The 24,583-nt window shown below is 37.6% G+C and overlaps 1 protein-coding gene across 11 annotated transcripts in view; it reads right to left on the minus strand.

The window, feature by feature from the left end:
- The window catches only part of KIAA1109 (KIAA1109 ortholog), a 154,510-nt gene that overhangs the window by 13,752 nt on the left and 116,175 nt on the right, over window positions 1-24,583 (minus strand). For 6 of the 11 annotated variants that reach the window (XM_042470608.1, XM_042470610.1, XM_042470611.1 and 3 more), the window contains 14 exons: window positions 23,980-24,089; window positions 23,433-23,523; window positions 22,209-22,271; window positions 18,872-19,116; window positions 17,180-17,395; window positions 13,457-13,637; window positions 11,744-11,921; window positions 10,297-10,458; window positions 10,046-10,185; window positions 8,679-8,859; window positions 5,517-5,720; window positions 4,405-4,584; window positions 3,776-3,913; window positions 2,243-2,503 (listed from right to left, as the gene is read on the minus strand). In XM_042470608.1, coding sequence (XP_042326542.1) covers window positions 2,243-2,503; window positions 3,776-3,913; window positions 4,405-4,584; window positions 5,517-5,720; window positions 8,679-8,859; window positions 10,046-10,185; window positions 10,297-10,458; window positions 11,744-11,921; window positions 13,457-13,637; window positions 17,180-17,395; window positions 18,872-19,116; window positions 22,209-22,271; window positions 23,433-23,523; window positions 23,980-24,089 — 2,350 coding nt within the window. The remainder of the gene's footprint in view (window positions 1-2,242; window positions 2,504-3,775; window positions 3,914-4,404; window positions 4,585-5,516; window positions 5,721-8,678; window positions 8,860-10,045; window positions 10,186-10,296; window positions 10,459-11,743; window positions 11,922-13,456; window positions 13,638-17,179; window positions 17,396-18,871; window positions 19,117-22,208; window positions 22,272-23,432; window positions 23,524-23,979; window positions 24,090-24,583) is intronic. The other 5 variants (XM_042470617.1, XM_042470615.1, XM_042470616.1 and 2 more) reach the window with 3 other exon arrangements.

Consider the following 24,583-nt stretch of genomic DNA (forward strand, 5'->3'; position numbering starts at 1 on the left):
ATTATTATTATTATTATTATTATTATTATTATTATTATTATTATTATTATTGGATATCTGCTTTTGAAAAATATTCCACATTAAATTATTAGTGTGATGATGTAGACAATCCTCATATCAGCTGCTCCATTTGCCAGAAACAAAGAGCAGGGAAGGCAACCTTTTTTTAGCCCATGAGCCAAGCTACATGATCAGTGAGTGAGACATGGGTTTCTTAGTGTGAATACTCCGATTTTATTCATGTATATGGGCAAATGCACATATGCCTGCCAGTGCTGCAATCAGGGTTTTAAAAAGCCTCCATTGGCACTGATGGAGGCTTTTATATACTGGGGTAAACAAATAATCTACTGTATGAATTTCTAATTTTAAAAAAGTTCGCAATGTGATTATATAGTTCATCTCTTGAGTTAAGGTAGAGAATAACAATTCTATTCATAGTACATCTACAAAAGTTGATGTGATAACACTATTTTGTCTGTGTACGTTCCAGAAATTCAAAAAGGAAGCCAATATTTCTCTATACAGTGGTACCCCGGGATACGAATGCGCCGCCTTACGAAATTTCCGGGTTACGAAAAAAATCCATAGAAAAAAACTGTTCCGGGTTACGAAGGTTATTTCGGGTTACGAAAAATTTTTTGGTGCTTTTCGGCGCTTTTTCGCACGAAATCGCGGCTTTCGCTATTAGCGCCTATGGCTTTTTCGGCTTACGAAGGATTTCGGGTTACGAACGCGGCGGCGGAACGAATTAAATTCGTAACCCGGGGTACCACTGTATTTATTAGCTACATTCAATCTTCCCTGCTGTTCAAATTTTACATTGAATCAGTATATACCAGCAACTGTTTAAACATCATTACACAGTGTACCATTTAACAGCTTTCTAATATTTATATAGCAAAGTTTTATTTGCTGTTTTGGCAGTATATAAGCACCCAGTAAAACCAGGAAGAAAAGCTGCAGTTCCAAAATTGCTGTTTTTCGAGAATATATCACAAAAGCAACAAATTCAAAATTATATCTCATACATTTTCCCCTGAACTCTCCTACGTTGCTATATTCCCATTATATGTGTCTAAAAATATCAACTCAATTTCCACAGGACCAATATATTGCATTTGACTTCAAGCCTTTTACTATATCCACCTGGTGTGTACAATCAGCTACAATTTACATATTATTTTCAATTGATATTCTTTTGATCTAACTTCCATAAACATTCTTTTCATATTCTCAATTACAGTATTTCATGTAGATGCACTGATGTTAATTGATATTCTTAATCCCTCTCCCATCTATCTTTGAAATTCATATCTATCACCATTAATCAATGGTAAATTTTTGATAAGGGGCAAAAGCATGAGCTTCTTCCATCACCAGTTGACACTCCTCTCCAAAAAGTCTTCCCTGCATTAAAGCCTGGATGGGCACCAATGTCCATAATAATGTTAACTATTTTTAAAGTACAGAGTATACTGGTTTGTGCTCCACTTTATATGACAAAAGTCAGATTAGGAGAAAAATCTCTTTCTAAATCTCACCTTATACTGTATATCTTCAAAGCATCACTATATTGCTCATATACATGCGCTAGGATTTTTATTTATTAGGTTTATCATTAAAACCATCACTGATGGCATACTTTAAACCTAACTGTAATGCACTCTATTCAAGGTTGTTTAACCAGACATCTATTTACATAGTGAGTCTTCATCTCCCCCATACACTTTGGCCCTCCAAATCTGCTCAAGGAACCCTTAACCCTGTAGAGCAGATTGGGAGGGGCAGATAGAAGGATGCCCAGCAATGATGGGGAATCCATTCTGTGAGCAGTGTTCCTTCTTTGGTGAGTGGACACAACTCAGTGCAGTAGATATACACTGGGGTTTAGTTCCCAGACCCCCTGTGGATATCAAAATCTGTCCCATTATAATACAGTAGGACAGTAAAATGGTGTCTCTTATATAAAACGGCAAAATAAAGGTTTGCTTTTTGGATTTTTTAAAAAAATCTATTTTCAATCCATGGATGGTTGAATCTGTGGATGGGGAGGGATGACTCTGTTTTCACAGTAAGACAGCATCTGTCCAAATTAAAACGTAGAAATGCTTGTACTTTGAGTTCTTATATCAAGTATGTTCCACATATGACTCTGTTTAATCAAAAACTATATAAATGCATAGAGCTGACAGTATTACATACTAGCATATGAATTTAAGCAATAAAAGAATGACCTTACCTCTCTGGGGAACTGCAGAGTCTGACACGCTCCTGGATCTTGAAACAGCTGGTGATTTTAGACTATGAGACGTTGTTCCAGGTGACATATTACTGCTTGTGTTGTGTTCACTGAAAACATTTGGTGACTGAGCCATGTGTGTAAACGAAGCAGACTGGCTTGGCTGCTCCCATGTCCTACAATATGCTTTTCGTGATGATTCTGGGGACATATGCTGGTTCATCCCTTCAACAGAATCTGGTGTGCCAGGACCAGATGTTACTGAGAATGAAAAATTTGAAAGTATGCTATCATTTTTTGTGGTCCTCGCTTGGCAGGTTATTATTACATAAAATAAATTTTGAAGATTACTGTGCCATGTAATTTTTTCTTGTCTGACCTACATTTGATGAAGATTCCAATTCTAACCTATGTCTTCAATGGTCCAAAACACACTGCAGAAATAATCTAGTTTGAGATCGCTTTAACTGCCCTGGTTCAGTGCTAGAGGGGCGGGGGAATAATATAATACCCCCTCCTTTTTGAAGTGTCTTCCTCAACAACCAGTCAGTTATCAAAAACCTGATTAAGTAAAAAGGTGTTTGCTTGTTATGGTAGCAGAACAGGAAGGGGGGCAACCTAGCCTCCTTTGCAAGAGAATTTCACAATTTGGGAACAACTAAGAAGGTCTTTTTTCATGTCCATACCAAATGTGCCGGTGAGTTTAGCAAGACCAAGCAAAGAGGTTGCTCTTCAATCTTAAAACTCAGGGAGGTTCATATGGTAGTTTGAATTTAAGAAGTCTAAGGTTGTATCATTCATAACCAGCATCCTGAACTGACCCTGAAAATGGACCAGTAGCCAGTAAAGAGCTCAGTGATGTTCAAGATGTGGAGTGGCTATGTCTCACTTGCTGCTTTTCATTGCTAGAGTTTGAGTGTTTAGAAATGATGGGATTGTTATTAGTAGACTCCTTGATTGTTTCAATTGTTTTAATGTTAAATCTTGGTATGTTAGTATTGCATTACGTAGATAAATGTGTGACAGTTTGGAGGTGTAGAATTTTATTTATTGTTAATGTGGTTTGTTTTAACTTATTGTATTTAGTTAAGGTAAAGGCTGATTAATTAGTGTATATTCATTAACATATCTCCTTTGTTTTGTTTATGTATTTTGTTAACCGCTTTGATCTATGGAAAAGCGGTATATAAATAAAATGTATTATTATTATTATTATTATTATTATTATTATTAGAGAATAGTTGGAATTGTAGTTTGTTTTGGCACCAGAGCTCTCTGACAGAGAAGGTTCAATGCCTTACAAAACTATAATTCCCAGAATTCCCTAGCTTTGAGCCAGGGGAATTAAAGCAGTCTCAAACTCGATTATTTCTGCAGTGTGCTTTGATGCCAACTAACTAGGTTATTCCATTGCAGCAAGAATTTTTATAAAATAAGCAAGATAGTAAAGAGAAACACTTCTGAACACTATGACATGACTTTTAATTATAATTTTTTTTTGTACTGATGAATAACAGCATGATTATGACCTACCTGGCAAATTTATTGTCTGGTCACCTAGAAAGAGGCGTCTTGCAATACTCCTCCTGTACCAAGCTCTTGGAAATGCTAAAATCTCACTCAGTCTCCTCATGTCATACTTAAAAGAAGCTGAACCTATATCACAAACAGCTAATAAAAAAGTAATATAAAGGGCAGGTTAAATTTATATTTCATATTTTGCCTTGGTTATTATACTTATGCCTTTAAAATCTACTTCATTTATAAATACAAAGAGAAGCACTGTTTTTTTACAGATTAATAATACAAATGTTTAAAATTTTAAACAGTTTATAATTTGTAAGAGTTGTTTAGGAACTACAGCATGCTACAGTAGAAAGCTTTCAAGCTATTGTGGGAAATACTGGCACAATTCGATGAACTCTTTACAGATGCTATGATGGCCTGCCATAGGCTTGAAAGGGTTATATTAACTATGAAACAGAATGCAGTGTCTAGAGCTGAATTCATCCTAAATTTCAATATTCCAAAATGTTTGGTGATAATTCAGTCTAAATTGCAACAATGCATCATAATATCTTCACAAAACAAGTAGGACAAAATATTGCAAGAGAAAAATGTATAAAGGACTGAATCCAACTTTAAACAAGATCAGTAAATACCAGATATGTTTATTAATGTTGTGTCCATCTTGTTTGCCGATTTGCTTGCAGAATGACTCTCAAAAAAGGTAGGTCCCCCTGAGCGTCTTATTCTTGACAGACTAACTTTTACAAATTCAAGATTAATACTCAATGAATCTTTACGACCAGTAACTGATGAAGCTTCTTCATCTACATTTCCTGAAACAACAAAACATTGTACTTTTTACTAAATCTTAAGATTCCAAAGTGACTGCAGGCTTTGAATTTAGCACAAGTGACACAGACCAGTACTCTGTATCAGCTACTTAGTTAAGTATGCTTAACTAAGGCCCCATACAGACAGGCCAAAATAAAGCTGCTTCAGGTCACTTTGGAGGTATTCTGTTTAAATGATACATGCGTCTTAAGGGTTTGGAAGCTGTGCCAAAGCCACGATCCAGTCCTAAGGACTAGAGTGCAGCTTTGGTGCAGCTTCCGGACTCTTAGTACGCATGCATCACTGAAACAGCATACCTCCAAACTGACTCAAAGCAGCTTTATTTTGGCCTGTCTCTATGGGGCTTAAGTAACTTTTTCTCCCCCCCCCCATCCAAACCTGACAGAAACATCATTCTACCATGCTCTGATTGCAGGCAGAATGGATTGTCTTCTCTCCATGCAGCTGATGCCCAGAAAACTAGTTGGGAAGAGGTAGTTATGATTGTGGCCATACTGCCACAATCATGAATATGTAGCAATTGTGAATGCAAAACAATTACGGATGAGTAACCCTAGATAACTGTTCCATATTGCTACTTAGTCACAATCAGTTAAGTATACTTATCTAAGTAGCTGATACAGAATACTGGCCATAATTATAAGTAATTATTTTGATTATGTGTCTTATGCCAATATTAGAACATTCATGGTCTCAGAGATTCTAAAAACTTGAATAAAGAAATAATTTTTTCATACATTTCAGATGATGAAAGCGTAACCACTACATACATAAACTTTAAGACATAAACTTTGTTCCATCCACAGTATGCCTTTTCCAGAATTTTTCTCCTAAGTTCCCTTTGAAAAAGGATTCTTTCAAAACATAGCAACATGCAAATCATTTTTTGTAAAATACTGCATTCTGTTGTTACCTAAAGATCCCGATCCAGAAGTCAGGCCGGTCACACTGGACTTCTGCTTCCCTGCTCCATAGGGATGAAATACATAAAGGGAGAAATCAGACATACAGGCTGTGAAACTCAGACCTGAAGAGCTGCTGTTAGAGCCAGTCAAATCTGACTGGCTGCTACTATGCCGTGTTCTGCCAAAAGGGCTACTCAATCCTGGAGAGGAACCTAGAGCGCAAAGAGAGGAGAAAAACACATATTGATTAATAAACCATATGCACTGCAGGACAGTTCTAAAGACCATCGAAATCATCTCTATTTCAAATCAACTATTCCTTTTCGGAATATCAGATTTTCTCATTATCTGGACAAATATATATAGAAACATGTTCTTCAGAGTTTACACTGTGCATTTCTTTGGTGTGGTTACTATCCAAAGTGCAAACTTAAGTATCTTCTGAAAACAATCTAAAAATTCCTGAGGACAGGCTTTTACTAACTACAGATGTCACCTTGGAAAGAGAAGTTTTGCATACATTGACTGAAACCCAAATATGAACTTAGCACAGTTAGTGAAATTTTGCTAGTGTTTTTTCTTTCAAACATTCATCCTTTCTTACGCCATATAAGAAAATTTCCTCACATTAAAAATAGCTTAGCATAAGACATATGAACGTTGTCTGATAAAAATAGTCCAAAGCCACTTATGACACACACAATTAATAACACCATCAATGTGAACCTGGTGTTTCAACAGAATTGTCCAAGCAAAATGCTCACAGGATCTGTCACAAGGAACATGAATTTACATTCTGAGAGGGAAAAACACAGATAGCAATAGCAATAGCAGGTACATTTCTATACCGCTTATCAGTCAACTAAGCACTCCTCAAGTGGTTTACAATGTATAAGCTAATTGCCCCCAACAAGCTGGGTACTCATTTTAACAACCTATGGAAGGACGCAAGGCTGAGTGGCCTTTGGAACCCTGCATGGGATTCAACTCACAACCTTGTGGCTGCAGTACTGGCATTTAACCGCTGCACTACCAAGGCTTCATCATTTCCTTTCATTCATAGATCGTTTGTGCTTGTTTCCTTTTAAAGTTTACATATACAAACACTATTATTTTTCAGATTTTAGTATCCAAATGCTATGGCAAAATTTAGTTAGACAAGGCTGTGGAAGGCACTAAAAGAAACATCAACATTCCAGCACTAACATGGAGACCATATTTGATCTGGCTAAATGAGACTTAAGTTTTATGAATTCCATTTTTTGAAGCAACAAGCTATTCTGTCATTTAAGGCCCAATCCTAGCGCCCTTCGTCACGTGCTAGGGGTTGGCTGAGGGCGCACCGCCCACACCCCTAATACGTGACGAGGGTGTCAAAATGGCGGCACTCTGTACACACGGGCGCTGCCATTTTGACGTGGCGGATGCTTAGCAACATCATTGGTGCACTATGGCGTCTTTATGGCGCCACAAAAAGAACCCACTTTTTGTGTGTTCTTTTTGCTCCGCGAGGGAGCTGTGCGGTTTGTGCACTGCGGCTTCCTCGTAGAGCAAAACAAGGCGCTGGCAGACTGTCTTTTTTGGGCGGTCTGTACCTCGTCTAAGTTACTCTTTTCAAAAACACTCTTGATCCAACTATGGGCTGGAACAGATGGTCCTTAAAAAATGCATTCAGGGTATCATCAGAACATGGTGTTTACATGTTGCATGCCCTGAAGCCACGTGGAAGCCAGGCAGCTACCCATACGTGGGTAGCTTCAAGATGCTCCGGCAGTGTGGCATTTAGGCACTGCACACCACCAGAGCATCTTGAAGATGCCATGGGGCTGTAGCACAGCTGCAAAAGACAGCTTTTCCATTGCCCAAAAAGCAGCATCTTGAAGCTCCTTTTGGAGCTAGGTTCAAGGCAAATTGGGGCTACATCATGTGGTTGCCATGGCCCCAATCCATATTCGGAAGGAGTGGCTTTAAGCTACCCCTTCCTTCCTGTCTGTTTCCCCTATCTCAGATCACCATAGGCCTCCATAAACATTCTGTTCCTGGGTAAGGTTTTGAGACATGTTGTAGGGCAGAAGATTCAGAGGTTCTCGAATGAAATTTCACTCTGATTTTAGGCATAGTTTGGGAGGGACAGATGGCTTTTGTCACCATGATGATGACTACATCATGTGAGAGGAGGTATTGTGTCCATTGTTTCTGTTTTCCTGAGAGATCCATTTAAGAAAATAGTGCTAGGGATGTTCTGTTCCTTCAGCTTTGGTCTATGGTCAATTATAAGGTTCCAGAAAGTCCTCTGTGTAATTTAACATCTATGTGAAACCACTGGATGAGCCTATCCACAGATCTGACTTTTACTGCCATTGCCATTCAGGCCTAATCTGATTTCCCTTTCCAGGTGATTCCTGGTAAACTGTTGATGGCCAGAATAAATGCTTCAAGGCAATAACAGGCCAAAATATTTAAGCCTTATTCAAGCAAGACAAAAGTGTTCTTAGCAAGGGGAAAGAGTAGTTCTTTGTGGAGTTTCATCATTGATCAGCTAGGGCTGAAAAATAAAGCTTGATATTGGGGTATGCTATTGGACATGGCTTTGCTGTTGGATGCATAACAATCATGAGTGGGGTGGGGATGGGTGTACTTTCCAGATGAGGATGGTACGCAACTGTGACCATTTCTGGGTTAGGTTACACTAAGCCACAATGAGATCTGCTTTAGTTACATCCAGATTGGACAACAGCCTATTTATATTAAATCAGGATTGATGTCTTTACACAGAGTTGCATTTGAAGACTATTCAAGTCTAATAAAACTATGGTTAATATCAATTACAAATTATGGCAATGCTTCTCAATTAGCTTTTAAACTATGGTCTACATTCTTGTATTCGACTGTTTCCATAAATCACAGTTAGTATTAACCATGGTTCTTACTTTGAGCAAAACAAGTATCCACATTTAGTCAAGATGGAAGGGAAAGTTTCTGACCACCTTATAGCAATGCAAGAAAAGGAAAGGAGAGGCAGAAGCATATATGCAGAAAATTCACCCAGGAGCTTTTTTGTACTACTGAACTGTGCTTTAGTGTTACATGTGAACACAGCAATTTTGTTATAAAACCAAATTCAACCATCAAGGCTACTGAATGTCTAGACATTTTAAATTACATCTTACCTGGTGAGACAGTTTTAACAGGCATCTTTGACCCACTTTGTGAAGAATTTTCTGTAGGCAAGGCTGTACCTAAAGTTTCTAGTTCCCCACGATTGGAAGAAAATACAAGGTCAAGGGAGGGAAGTTTGAGCATGCATTCCACTCGTGACACAGGTAAGCAGCTGAACTTGATTTGTGAAGGCTAAAAAACAACACACCAATATTTTAGTTCACATTTAGAACTGACAAAACAACCAACAAAAACTGTGCTATTTCAGGGATCAACTCCTAACTTTTTAGAATTAATTTTTTAATGTAGGTAAAGAAAAAAGTGTTTCTATCTAACCTTTCACAGCAAGAAGAAATGGGTGAGTGCTGAAGTAATTGGCAATATAATGCTAAATTAAGGGTGAAGTAGCCATGTCTCTGGCTCACAACTGCATTAATATAGCCACTTAAATTATCAGTACTTGTTTTGTTATGACAGAAAGAAGACTCATATGAGTGTTCACATATCCTCAACATTTATCAATTTCTGAAGAACTTTGTCATCAAAGCTATCCACAGTTTTCAGAGAACATCCATTTCATAACTAGGCACACAAGAACAATTTAGAAGGACCCACGATAGCTAAAAAACAAGACAAAGCAAAACGGTTTTCCCTATCAGAACTATGTGTTAAAAGTCTCGTAACTCAGTTTAAAATTAAAGTTGGTGAAAGCAAAGAACTGTTGTGCAACAGTAATTGTTAGGTATCATGATGTAAATATGTGTATTTGTAAAATATATATTTTAAAAGTTACAAGGATTTATAACTTTTCTGAAATGCTTCAGAATATGTAGAACATTTTAAAGCAGAATTTATAGTAAGAGTTCCAATTGAACAAACTGCAGTACCATAGTTAGCATGTTAAATGGCTTAAGCATCAAGAGAAGAGAAGGGAAAAAATACAGTACGAATGTCTAGGGTATTGGAACTGAATTTTACAAACTACAGTTCAAATGCAGGCTTAGCAGCAAATGACACTGGGGTGAACCTCTGGTGGGTGGGGATAAATCCATATGTATTGGATTATTTCTTCAGTCATCCTTCCAGAGAATTATTATGAGCCATAATATTCACTTTATTCAGATAACTAATGCAGAATGCTTTTTACAAATGCAAGACATGCAAATAACTTTTTAAATTAATGGACAAATTTTGTACAGATATGAAATGGAAACTGTATGGTGAGTACCAATACAAACTATAAGTTTTCCCTTATAAGCATTACTAGCGTGTTATCAATAACCATATAACATGAAGAAACAACTATCAGTTTTGGCTGCTGATCTAATCAGGATATGAGTAACCCCCAAGATACAATTTATATTGGCATTATCCTTACCTGAACTCTTACATATACCACTACATCAACAGGGAAGGAAGAGTATGCTGATGTTGATGAAGATACTAATGATGCTGTGGATTCTTCTAAAGGGTCTTGCATATCAAACTGTCCCATATCCTCATCCTGTGAACTGACAGCTTTAAAAGAACAAAGAAACTATTGATACAAAAAGACAAATTTCATGAAAATAGACTTAGGAAGTAGACTTAACACCGATGGTGGAAACAAATTAATCTGCTATACGATACCTGTATAATTCCTTTCTATTGGAGTTATAGGAATTGTTTCAAGGGCCTTTTCTAGGAAGTCTAGCAAGCATGGGCTAATCACCATTTCTTCTGGTAAAGATTGCAGAGCAACCCAAGCATATAGTTTTGCCATTTTTACACCACCACTTCCTTTTCCTTTGGCTGAAAGATTTCATAAAAGAATTAATTTAGCAGAGTAACAGCTCAACACTTTCAGTTAAAAACAAATTAAAAAACAAGAAAAGTTTAAGTCAGGTTAAGTCATGTCCACTGAATTACTTACAAATCATTCATTAGGATACCAACTGAAATCTGGCTGTAGTAGATAAAAACTCAGGTCAATTTCACAATCCTGCCAGGTGGAGTGGATTTTAATAACCAAGAAGTGTCCGTTCAAATAATGTTTTCAATCAAGTTCCAAACTTTCTAATCAGGATGGATTTTTTAAACATAATAATCTAAAGATCAGCATATTAGTTCCAAAACTGATATTTATACAAAAGCCAACTTTTTCTACTAGTTTGCATTTAAAAGGAAGTTTTTCAATGAAAATCAACCAATTTGATAACTGCTCAAATATGAGTTATTTAAACACTAATAAGAAACAAAAAGATGAATCCAATGTTCTGCTCACTGCTGCAGCATCCTTTCCCTATCTTATCCTTCTGTGCTGCTTGAAAATGGGCTACATGTTTTTCTAGTTTTAAAGAGCTGGTTTTGGGAACACATGAGGTGCTGCAGTGAGGACAGGCACTGCTCTCCTTCCAACTCTTCTGATTTCACCATTATGCAGGGGAATGCCACTGCCGGAATTTTATTTTCATCTCAGATGTTATCATAGCTGGTCCAATAAAGGTATCACTGTTTGGTGGATTTTTGATATTAAGAAAAGAATAAATTAGACAGATCTTTAAGGTGCAACAGTTTTGTCCCTAACTACGGAAATATTCCGTACTCTAGTAAGAATTGGCAGCAATTAGAATTACAGTGGTAATTAGGGACACATGACTCCTAGTGAATGTGGGAAAAAAACTCAAATAAAAACCTGCTTTTTTGTTTAAATGTCAGAATACTTCTCTAGGAATCGCTAGTACAATTCTGTGGTCCATATCTGGCAGACGTTGACCATAAAATCATGCTGGAGGAATGAATCTTCATGGTAAGTCCAATATCTCATTCTCTTCAAATCCCTAGGTCCTCCAGTGTGACTCTATTGTCAACTTCTGGCAGTCACGCAGGAGGACCTAGAGATACCTGGAGAGAACATATTAATCAAATCCGTGAATAGTCAAATCTGCAAAAATTAAAGATGCAAATATGGAGGGCCAACTGTACACATCATTTCAATGCTTTATTAAATACAAAACAGAATATATGTGTAAGCATTGAACTCCACAGAACTGTGTGAATTAAATACAAAGGTGCAGCATGAAAGAGAAATCTCTACCTGATGGAATAGGTGGAGGTTGGGGAGGAAGTAAAGTTTTAGCCCTGCTGTGAGCAGGAGGCATGGCAGTATCTTTCATACCGTACAGTTTGGATTCCTTGGAAAGAGTCCTTGGCAGAGATGACCCTCTCGATGCATTTGGTGACTCGGTCTTTAACATCTTTGAATTATAATGTAGCTGCAATGAGACAAAATTGTAAATGTATCGCTATCCCTAACTATCGGCATAGACAGACATTTTCTCACAGACATTCTCACAACCTGGAAGAACAGTTTAATAAAACACACACTTTGGGAGACAGGTAACCCATTACATTTTATACTGAAAAAATAACTGTTCCAATTCAAAACTGCTTCAGTCTGCTCAAAAAATTCAATAAAGCTGAAGATATTTTAGCTGTCATTTTTCTGGAAATATTTTTGTTGTTCACTGTGTTGTGTTGTTGCTGTATTTAAGGTAATTTTTATATATTGCTTGACTGGTTTATAATTGTTTTTAGCCTTCTGTGACATTTTTAACAACTTTTGGATACTAGCTAAAATATTTTTGGGAGAGATAATAGGTATTCTAAAATAAAATAGATTTACCTACAGTTTCCATTCCATAATGTTGGAAACTTGTATTGTTGGAAATGTGTATTCCAACATAGTGTTGGAAACATGGCTTACAGTTTTTTCTGCATTCATGTACAGAGACAATGCTTTAAGCATCTGTTGTGTGCAGTCCACAAAAAACATATGTTACAATAAATCTGGAGGTATTTGAAGTGCCAACAAGCTGTCTGTTGGTTTTGCTCCAGCAGACTAACATTATTACTCTTGAAGACTGAATTTCATTTATCTTTTGCTCACTAACAGGTATTTATGCAATGAAAAGACTTTATGAATAGCTAAAGGGGAAAGAAAACCTAACTAAAGTTTTTGTGTTACAGCAGCAAAAAAAATAAAAATAAAAATAAATTAAAAAAAAGATTTTAAAAGGAAAAAAAATGTACATTGATTGGAAGAATGATATTTTGTTGGTTTTACTATTCTGTTTATGTAGCATTGACAATGTACTGCTACTGAGCATTGTCAGCATATTGGATTGCTATTTTCTCTACATAAAGTTTCTGTCTACTTGGAAATGGACAACAGAAAAGCAAATTTTCACCACCATATTATGTTTCAAAATGGAATGGAATGCCATTTCATTCCATTTTGAAACATAGCCACACCTCAGAACATAGCCACACCTATGTGACTAGCCACACCTCAGAAACTTATCTGATAATTCAAAGTTTACTATCATTGCCACATTTTGATTTTATATCATTTTAATTTTATATGAGAGATGAACTTAAGAAAGTAAGCACTACTCTACTGGATCAGGTCACATCCCATATAGCTCAAGACACTGTTTGCAACAGTTATTTTTCATAGTCAGGTTAGCTCTGCTTTGATTCCAGACTAGCATTCAGCCAATCTGGTAAATGATGAAGGGAATATACACTGGACAAACCATAGATTGACCCATACCTTCTGGGCTGAACATGTTCACTCTAAAATGATCTTAACATTTATCTGAAATCAGATTTGTACATTGTTTCATATCTATGTTTTGTTATTACTGTCTTGGTATCTACATCACATGAAGAACCAGTCAAGTGATGAAACGTTTCATTTATGGAAAACATAAGCATTTCCTAGACTTCCCATATGATTTTTTTTTACCTTTACATCTACACCAGGAATATAAAATACTGTTGTTTCCAGGTCACTGGACTTTGTCTGCAGAGACGATGGCAGTTTCTTTCCAGCCAGTAAGTGAGTAGTAGATGCATAATTCGTTTGAAATTTCTTCTTTTTTGAAGGAGATTCCTGATCTAAACTTCTGGAACTGCGATCATAGCTTCTAAAAAATAAATAGCAATACCCATTATTTATTTAACAGGAATGTAAATTTAACATTACATAATTTTCAAAACCTGAAATGAGCATTGTTACAATCAACTGAAACCAAATTATGAACTGGCTTTAGATTTTCTGAACATCATTCCACACATGTGGAGTGTTCCTGGATTTCTGCTTTCCCTTCTCCCTGTCATGTCCATGACAGTCTTCAGTGAAGGAATAGGAACCCCTCCAAGCAATGTGGCAAATGATGTGGGAAGATTAGGAAGAAACTAACAATCCTCCCCCATCCCCAGCCCTCCACATTTCCATTCATGGAAACTATCTGAACAATTCCACAAATGGAAATATTCCTTCCATTTGCAGAAGAGTACCTTTGGGTCCAACTATATACTTTTTACTATTTCTGCCTTTTTCGTTTAATATATTGTCTCTTACAGTGCTTCATTCAAACTGCCATTTCTATACACACACACTGATTTAGAGTACCTAATTAAAAATAGGATTGGCAATAATAAAATATTACATCAGGTTCCTTAAATTCAGTTTGAATAAAACTGAAACTGCATCACAGAGATGGGTGAGAAGATTTAATCTAGTTTGAAAATCATGGAACCAAATGCAGACCCAAGCACAATTTGTTGTCACAACAAACTAATTTTGAAACCTATAATGCAAATTGTGAAACAAAAAACCATTAAAATGTATGCATGTGTAAAATGCACATGGAGAGTGTGTACAATTCAATTTCCTCCAAGCGAATGGGACATTCTAACCCTGCTCGCTAAGTCATATTTTGTTGCAGAATCTATGAAGAACTTGACCTAGAATTCCACCTGCAGGCAGCACAAAAAGCATACAATTTAAACCAAAATAAACACCTGAATAAAGGCTGTTTACCATACAGTACCAGAAACCAGACATCATAAGTAGCTACTGGTTTGAAAGGACCCTAAGGGGCAAAACAGACAGCACCAAAGGAGCAGCATCATGCCGCCTCTTTGATTGCTGGATCAGGGCTGCAGCAACTGCACAGTGCAGGCCCAATCCAGCGTTTTCCTGACTCAAAAAGAAGCGGCAGAAAGTCACTCCTTTTTGAGCTGGGAAAAGCCCTGTTTTGCTGCAGCAGCAACAAGTTTTCAGTGTTTCTGTGGTGTGGTGCGTGTAAATGCTGTGTCACATAAACGCTGTGTGGCCGCCGCATGTGCAGTCAGCCATGTGGCTTCCTGGCTTCCTAGGGCTGTGAACTGTCTGGATGCCAAATCCCCATGCCACTGGGGAACCAGTTCTTACTGCCAGTCTGTTTTCACCTATGTGAGTTGTGACAACACCAGTATAGGCTAGAAGAAAAGTATGGCCTATTGATGGAAGGTGAACATTCTGCTATTCCTTCACAAAAGATTTCAATAGTAGATGCATAAAACATGATGCACCATCTGGCTTAGAGATGAAGTCATTTGGCAAGCAGACTTCTAGATATGACAAGTGCAGTCTCCTAATACCAATAAATGGAACACTTCTGGAAGGCCAAACAATACCATGGTGCAACTATGTTCCTCAAAGAAAGCATTCAACAGAGCTTGCTTGCTGTAATACAACTGTCTTGGACCCAGTTTCCTTGCAGCTTCCAGCATATAACATGCTCCTCTGGTAATACAGCGGACCCTTGCTTTACGCGGGGGATCTGTTCTGGACCCCCTGTGTAAGGTGAATAACGCATATGCTCAAGCCCCATTGAATATAATGGGGCTTGGGCACGGTGACGCACATGCGCAATTCATTCTATTGCAGCGCGGCTTCAATGTAAGCATACTGCCTAGAGACCTATGCTTTCCATGTCCAGGTGCCATATTCCACTTTCCTCTTAGGTCAATAAATCTTATAGAGAGGACATCTTTGAGACTGAGAGAAAACAAGAAGTTGGTAGCATAGGCTTTCATAGATCTGTCTACTTCCTCAGAAGCATGGAATGACGTGTTCAGGACAAGATCTTTATAAGCAATGCAGGTGAATACCAACAGAAATGCAAAACAAGTGGTGAATGTAAAACAGTGATTTCAGTTCTAAGATGGTTGTTGGAGGACAAAGACTGGAGAAAGGATGTTGCCTAAAGGCAAGGTGATCGGGTAACCATATGAATGATGGTGGGTGTTGTTGGAATGTAGTGTGATGCTGACTGGGAACCAGAAAGGAGATGTGATGAATTGACCAAGACAGCCCTCATGGAGCTTGGGGACCTAACTAGTTTAATGTCTTGCATACTGTGCCACGTCTTAAAAGAAGCCAGCAGTACCGAGAAAGCTCCGAGGGTAGCGTGGCTCAAGGCTCATGCCAATGATCAATCTTCAAAAGACATCTTCCAATCTGAACACGCAGTCTGTTCCTGATGAGGAAGTTGTAGTGGTGGACTGGCAGACTTCAGCGGAAGCCCCTTATATAAGGTTGGCAAAGATGGGTGGGACTACTGCCAAAATACTTTAGAATGCGGAAGGTGCGTTCAGCTGGCAAAGGACATTTATTTTTACTGCTTTGAAGTGGGTTTTCCCAAAGTAGGTCTTTTAACCTCCAAATAGAATATACGATACTGTCTACTTTGTTTAAAATGCTGAGATGTGCAGTTTTTTTTATTCTGCTTTATTCAATCCTATTAATACTTCTTTTCACAAAGATTATAGCTATATGAAGGAGAACAAGAACAACACCATCCTAGTCACACAATGATTTCCTACGCACCAAAACAGGCAGTGCACAGACGCAGGACAAACCAGTTGTGTGAGTCAGAGAGACCACAAAGAAGAACCACTGTCTTCTGTTTAAGCCATTGTTGATGGACTGGAGTTTGTAGAGAGGATGATGGTGTACTCTGCAACTTGCTATATGAAAAAGTGAGGCAAATCATGATTGCTGTTGGCAACATGTAAGCAAAGAAAGAACAACAACAGAACGAGAAACCACCAGGAAAAAAAATAACAAAAATACTCAAATATCAGAGCACAATTCCTTCTGCTGTGATAGACAGAAAGCAATGAAGGGAATGAATAGGAATTATGGCTGTCTGCTGAAAGAGAAGTGCAGCTCCCTCAAAATGTTCCTTGCTCTGAAAAGGTCTGAGGATGGTTTTTGCAGGTATGTAGTAATCCATATGTCTGAATAAGAGATGAAGAAGAGCATATGCTTTCTGACTCTAGTTGTTGGATACTGTGGCATATCTTTGATTCTGATTCTGCACTCACAAATAATAATTTGTTTTATTTATATACCACTATTCCAAAGATCATAGCGGTGAACAGCAAGTAAGCTAATTAGCAAGTAAGCTAATTCCCCATCTTCCTTAGGGTTGTGGGGGACAAATACCCTACGGCTCTAGATTATTTTTAGACCTCACATAAAAATTATTATGAATCATCCCACAGAAAATGGCACTAATATATGACACAGGTTTTGGGCTAATCTTACTTGAGACTTCAGAAGCTCAAGATCAAAAGCACATTGTCCTTATCAATATCATTTGGTAAACATAATCTGTTTTTCCAGCATTCTTACCGTCTTAAGCTTATGTCATCATGTTCTTGCTGAAGTGTAGTTGGATGCAATACACATTTCCCACAATCAATTTCAACTCTCACATCGAGTTCAAAGTCAATATTCCTTTCTGTAGTTGTTCCAGTCACACTTCTGTTGGCTGGAGATGTTGGCCACCGTTCAGTAAACAACTGGTGGACAGCAGCAAAGCCTGTTGCTTTTTTACGAGAAAGAGTCCTGGAAAAAAAATAAAGTGTTTTGAAGCATTTGACAAAAAAACTTATTTGACTTATTGAATGTGATTTCTTAAAAATATGTTTTACAGGTAGTATTTTACTGCTGTCATTTATAATTTACCCTTAAACCCACCAAAGCATTTGGAAACTAATGGAACAGTTCTTATTAAGTGTCAGTAGCATAAAACATTTTGATGAATTTCCTATCATCTCAGCCTTTTCAAGGTAAGTGAGAAATGAAACAATGACTACTCTTATAATTGAAGAAATAGAGTAAGAAAATGCAAATTGTAAACCACTGGACTCATCTGAATGACAAGATAAGTGAAGAATCCATGGGAATGATGGCTTGTCAGTTATTCATGCTTGAGTACACTGCCTGATTGTTTCTTGCTACATCTGGAGCAATGACACAAACCACAAAGATTTGCTTCCTGGTTTTCTTATTATCTAAATGGAGGTGTAGCTTGTATTCTGATTTGTTTTTCACAATGAAGTAAAAAGAGATCAAAGTGTGGTTATTTTATATTTACTTCTCTTTCTTGTTGGGGACAAAACTAATGGAGAGGGAGTTGTGCCTACATTCAGACAGCATGGTAAGAAACAAATAGTGATACTCCATGGCTTGTTTAGCCTAGGGATGGGCAACTGCTAGGACATGTGAGACCACACAAGCTTTGCATGGAACCTTAAAGCACCACATATCCCTGCTGTGCCCCCACCGCTATTTGCAGGTTCTAAAACGTTTCCCCATCTTCCTTAGGGTTGTGGGGGACAATTTCAACATTTTATGCCATCCTCCTTGGCCATTTTAGGCCAAGCACGGGCCTCTTAAAAAATAAAGAAAGTTAACTGGCAGTCAAACAAAACACTTTTTAAAGGGGGGGGCTAGGCTAGGGTCTCAAAAGTGGATTCTCGGGGCTGCAGGAAGTTAATGGGCCACATGTTTTCCACCACTTAGCTGTTCCTGCTGCAAGCAGGACCAATAAAGCAACATGGACCAACAAGTCAGGGCTCCTATGGTTCTCTGGTTTAGCATGTTGTCTGAACTGACCCACTGAGTTCATGTAGTACACTCATGTTAAGGTCATTTTGCTATATAATTTAAGCACTCAGATATTTAAAGGGAATTTAAGAACACAGGAAGCTGTCATATCTTGAATCAGGCAAGTGGTACACTTAATTCAGTACTGTGTACATAAATTATTCTCACACAGGACTTTATATTTTCAGATAGAATTCTTCCCCATACTCAATTAAGAAATATCTGAACTTGGAACTTTATACATACAGAGAATGTACTTTTACTACAGAATTACATCCCGTTCCAAGTGCTACTAGCTTTTCGTGCTATCATTCTATGTAAAGTAACTGCAGTATTTACAGAAGGATAAACCTCTTTCTGTACGTAATTATTTCTAATGAAAGGCTGTAATCCACAATCGTAATGTGAAGTTTATTTTAAAAACAAGCTCACTGTGTTTTCCGGTAAAAATAAGGCCTCTCTCTTTCATGATCTTCTTCTTTTTCAGAATCCTCACTTGTTGAAGACAAGCTGTCATCTCGTCTTCCTTCTTCAGGCTGGAAGGGAATGCTTGGTGAGAAGACAGCTGGAGTTTTGGGTGAATTGAATACTGAGCATGATCCTTCACTATTAGATGAATAATGGGATGGACCATCAATGGTTACTGACAAAAGATCCAATTCTGTCTCCTCTGGAAACTGATTACAAAGAAACAAAAAAGACATTCGGGTTATACCTACTGTCTTTATCAAGGACAGGGGAAAGCAGATGTCTTAAACAGAAAGCAATGCAAATAATCTTTGAGGTTAACATTTCTTATTTTGGATAGAGCAAAGTGTTGATATAAGAAAATTAAATCATGAGAGCATGTTTTACAAACAGATGAGGGAACAGATTCAGACACAACCTTAGAAAGAAAGATGAATGTAACATGTTATACAGACAGCATAAGCATAGATTGATATAATACTTTAATGATTAAATTAATAATTTAAAGGAAAGCTAAAGAACAGCAAGAAACCCCAAGATCTCCTGTAAATGAGAGAAATTAACAGAACTTGTTAATGAATGAATGTGCATGCAAAATGCTGACAGAAAATGTAAGTATTATATTAACATATATCCTGTGTAAAAATAATAGATAAAACCATGAATAAGGACTTTTAAGTACTAAAGTGATTTTCAAGGGCGTACATGAATGTTGGGTTGTTCTTGGATAAACAGAGTCCTGCAATGCATGTTTCATGTAAAATTGTACTGAAAGTTTTTGTCTAGCTTTGTTGTTGTTGCTTTTCCTTGTTCAGATCGTTCAGACTGGAAGAACACTAGATTAGATTATAGTCCAAAACACACTGTAAAAATAATCCAGTTTGATTTAACTGCCCTGGCTCAATGCTAGGGAATTCTGGGAACTGTAGTTTTGTGAGACATTTAGCCTTCTATGTCAGAGAGCTCAGAGTCAGGGCAGTTAAAGTGGTCTCAAACTGGATTATTTCTGCAATGTGTTTGGGGCCTGTGTGTTTTAACTTCTGTATGTTTTTAGATCTTAATTTTATACTGTTCTAACTAGTTTGTTTTAATTATGTTTTTTAAAAAATTGTTTTTAAAGTGTTTTTATCTTGTGAAATGAAATTTAAAAAAACAAAATACTAAAAAAACTGGATAAGCAGGGAAATTGCTCAAGAATATTTCTGGAGGTTGAGCAGGATCCCCTTAGTTTAGTAGCTCACAACAGTGGCAAGACCCTATGAAGACATTTCCTGTGTCTAAACTAAAAAAAGCAATCCACCCACTAAAAATTTCTGAGAAATTTTCCATGGGTCAAGAATGTATTTGGGGAGAAACAATGTATAATGTATAAAAATTTGTAAGGGGAGATATTATTTCCATAAAACTACAGTAAGTGTCTGAACAACCTGCTAACAGATTCTGTGTCTTTATTAAATTAAAAGCTATTCTATGTTTAGCACAGAACATATTTTGTAAAACAGTTAATGATATGTACTCTAACGTAAGGAATTTAGTGTCAGCAGTTCTAAAACACACTGAATGTGAATTGTGACTTAAATTTTGCTAAATCTGAGAAAATATGGAACATGTATGAGTCCAGAATCTGAACAGTGATTTGCTTATTCCAAAGAAAGATATAAACTGGTGCCAGAAAACTGTGCATTGTCCTCCTCTACAATAAACTCCATTGATTAAAGCTGGTCAAGCTTTTATAAAATCAGATCAAGCATTCTGATTTGTATGCTTACGTGTGTGTGTGTGTATCCTGTTATGAGGAAACACAGTAATGCATACCACCCACTTTGGGAACCACCGTTCTAGAACATACTGGGTTGGATTCAAACTCAGTTGGTTACATTTAATTCAAACTGAAATGAATGACACTTAAGTTCAACAAATGTAGTTTGGACAGTACTGATTACATTTTATAAGGAAAAAAACCACACCAGAATATATTTTCTACTTGTAGGAACTCCTCACACTAGCATGGAAGGTTTTCTAGTTGGAAGTCCAGTTAAAAAGAAGGATGGCCTACAAATTAGATACCATTACAGGAAGCCCCTGCTTATATGACAAGTTAGGGACAAGAGGAGTGTCAAAAAGTGGGAGTGACTGAGAAGCAGATCTCTTTTTTTTTTTCACTAGCAGATGCAAGACTGGACACTTGAGGGCACCAACTAGACTGAGGGGGAAAAAACAACAACCATAGCCCGCTGAGTAGACTGAGAAAAAAAACAGTGTGCCAAATCGAAGAGGATGGGTGGCATAGTGTGTAATTAAAAGAGCACACCAGGAGTCGAAAGTGCGGTACATGGCTATAATTCAGATCTGTTGAAACAGTAGAACATACAAAAGTGAGCTGTTAAAAAGAGCAGGATGCCTATAATCACAAAGGACAAATTTAAAAGGTCTTGACATATTTAAAGTGTTTTCCTTTTATTCCTGTCACTTTAGCCATTGAAATTATTGTGAAAAACCAGCCATGACCATGCAAAAATCCACCGATTTCAGTGGAACTGAAGTATAGTGCGCCCAAAAGCTGTGCCGGAAAAGCCCTTGCACGACCCAGAAGAACTAATGTCGCTGTATACCGCAGGAGCAAGCCCTGTTACTTCTAATGGGGCTCTAGCACACACGGCTTTCCCCTTACATGGAGGGATCCGGAACGGATCCCCACGTAAGGGGAGGACCCACTGTACAACTAACCTAGCATAGGTCCAACCCAATGATATGCAAATTCATTTCAGAGCTATAAAAAACTGAATTTTGGAGTCAAAACGATAGTTATAAGTATCAATTTAAAGTTCTTAGACAATTCATCTAGAGTGAATACTTTATAAGAAATGACTTATCTATTTTCAATAACCTGCCAGTGACTACATCTACCTGAAAAAGTAAGGTCAAAGCATGGAAACATTCATTTTTGGACTAAAACTGCCAGAATCTGAAATCACCCAAAAAAGTAACTTTTCCAAGCTCTGGGTTGTGTCATGATAGTAATATCATGATAGTAAATCAGCCCCAGACTGCTGACTGTAAAAGCTATTCAGCTTTTTCCTGAGTACTGTACCTCTATTCTAGAAGACAACTGCTTGTGGTTTCAAAATTTCACCAAACCAAATAGGAGACCCCCACAAAGAAAGTGAATACTGCTATATTCTGTGGTTTGTGAAAATGTTGCCTATATGTGTTGTGGTACACTTTGCTTAGCTGTCAGAGATGATCAATGAAGCAGATTTTCCATGCGATTAATAAGTATATTTGTTGTTTTTACAAATACCTGAAAATACCCTTCCCCTTGGCAGCTGGATTGTTGTGCAATCCCCAAAACTGTTTTATTCAACTTAATTGAAAATGAAAAAGAAAAAGAAATTAAAACATATATATATATACATAAGAAACTGGCACATTTAAGGAGGAAATATGATATGAAAATCAAATTTCATTAAAGAATATGAAAACTTGCTATATTTGACTATTTTTAACTCTTCCCAGATGCTGTACAAGGCTGAATCAATCATATGGATAACATGCATATGTATGTAACATTATATGCACATATACTAACATAGAGATATTTAAACAGATTTATACTTTTCCATTCCTATTACTGGCCATTCCTATTACTGGATTAAGATCATAGAATCAAGCCCTGGTGGCGCAGTGGTTAAATGCCTGTACTGCAGCCATTTACTCAAAACCACAAGGTTGCGAGTTCAAGACCAGCAAAGGGCCCAAGCTCGACTCAGGCTTGCATCCTTCCGAGGTCGCTAAAATGAGTACCCAGACTGTTGGGGGCAAATTAGCTTACTTGCTAATTAGCTTACTTGCTAATTAGCTTACTTGCTGTTCACCGCTATGATCTTTGGAATAGCGGTATATAAATAAAACAAATTATTATTATTATTATTATAGAATCATAGAGTTGGAAGAGACCACTAGGGCCATCCAGTCCAACCCCCTGCCATGCAGGAAATCCAATTCAAAGCATCCCTGACAGATGGCCATCCAGCCTCTGTTTAAAGACCTCCAAGGAAGGAGACTCTATCACCCTCCGAGGGAGTGCATTCCATTGTCGAACAGCCCTAACTGTCAGGAAGTTCCTCCTAATGTTCAGGTGGAATCTCTTTTCCTGCAGCTTGCATCCATTGTTCCGGGTCCTGTTCTCTGGAGCAGCAGAAAACAAGCTTGCTCCCTCTTCAATATGACATCCCTTCAAATATTTAAACAGGGCGATCATATCACCTCTTAACCTTCTTTTCTCCAGGCTAAACATCCCCAGCTCCCTAAGTCGTTCCTCATAGGGCATGGTTTCCTCATAGGGCAAGATACATTAAATATGAACGTATTTAGATTTTTCTTAACTTGGAATATTATTAAAAAAAATAATGGCATTGTGCATGCTGAATGATAAATGATGTTTTGTATATCCAAGTAACCACACTTATTTCTAGTATGTATTTCAACTATGTAATTAATTGCTTAATTCTCAGATCTCCCTTACCGTGTCCTGTATATTGAAAGACACTCTGGGGCCAGGAGATGCTCCATCCACACGTATTTCTGGAAGGTCTTCACTTTCTCCAAGTCGAGTACTACAGTATTATCAAATAAACAATGTTGGAGAAAAAAGTATGATTATATTTATCAAGGCAAGAAACAACTTAAAAGTGTTATTTACTATTAGTAATACTTAACCTCTTGATTATGTTATGCATACTTTAAATCTGTGCTATAAAAGTTAAAAAGAGAAATTTTTCATTATTATGGACTTCCTTCTGACTTAAAATCATGGCCTGAACATCTTCTACAAACACCATTTTTCCAAATTTTGTAGATTTGCAGCATGCAACATTTAACTGATAATGGGGAATTTTTAAAATACAAAAATATTACAAGAATTGTGCCTTTTTGCACTGACTTTTTTGGTACAACCTCTGGATCAACAGATTAAATATACTTTTATATTGTACATTTTCAAATTGAGAAGTAAGTATACAGTATAGATTAATATCTTTGGCCTGTCACATGTATAACCATTTGTTTCTTACCTTGTTCGATCCATTCTTTTCAGAGGTGGTCTTCCTGAGGCTGAAATGCTTTTGGATCGATTATAGCTAGGCTTGTAACCTAGACCCCACTTGTCTTTCAGAGATGCTGCCTATAAAACACACACCAGGAGTATTAATTCCATGATCTGTCTCAATAGGACTCTTATATAGTTTCACTTTATGGCTAATGAACTATTTATGAATACACACATAGGCTAGAATTGTTGTAAACTGAAGGCCTGATCCAGAAAAGGTTAAGCACATTTAGTTGCACTGGTGTCCAAATGGATTTGATTCCCTGGATCTGACGCTAAATCAGGTTTGACTAATACAAGGCCTATGGCTAGATTCATCTCCTCCTCATCCCTTTAAATCTGATACATATAGGGTTGCCATATCCCGCCCCCCGGCGGGACAGTCCCGTTTTGGGCGGTGCCGTCCCGGTCCCGGTCCGGTTTGGCGCCCAAACCAGGACGGCCCCGCCCACCGCGGCCACCTCAGCCGCTGCGGCGGCTCCAAGGCCTTGCTGAGGCCTGGGAGGGCTCTCCGCGGTTGGAGCTCCAGCCGCGGAGACGCTCCCTCCTGGGCCCCAGCAAGGCCAGGG

The sequence above is a fragment of the Sceloporus undulatus genome, chromosome 5, assembly GCF_019175285.1.
Source record: "Sceloporus undulatus isolate JIND9_A2432 ecotype Alabama chromosome 5, SceUnd_v1.1, whole genome shotgun sequence".
Lineage (NCBI taxonomy): Eukaryota > Metazoa > Chordata > Lepidosauria > Squamata > Phrynosomatidae > Sceloporus > Sceloporus undulatus.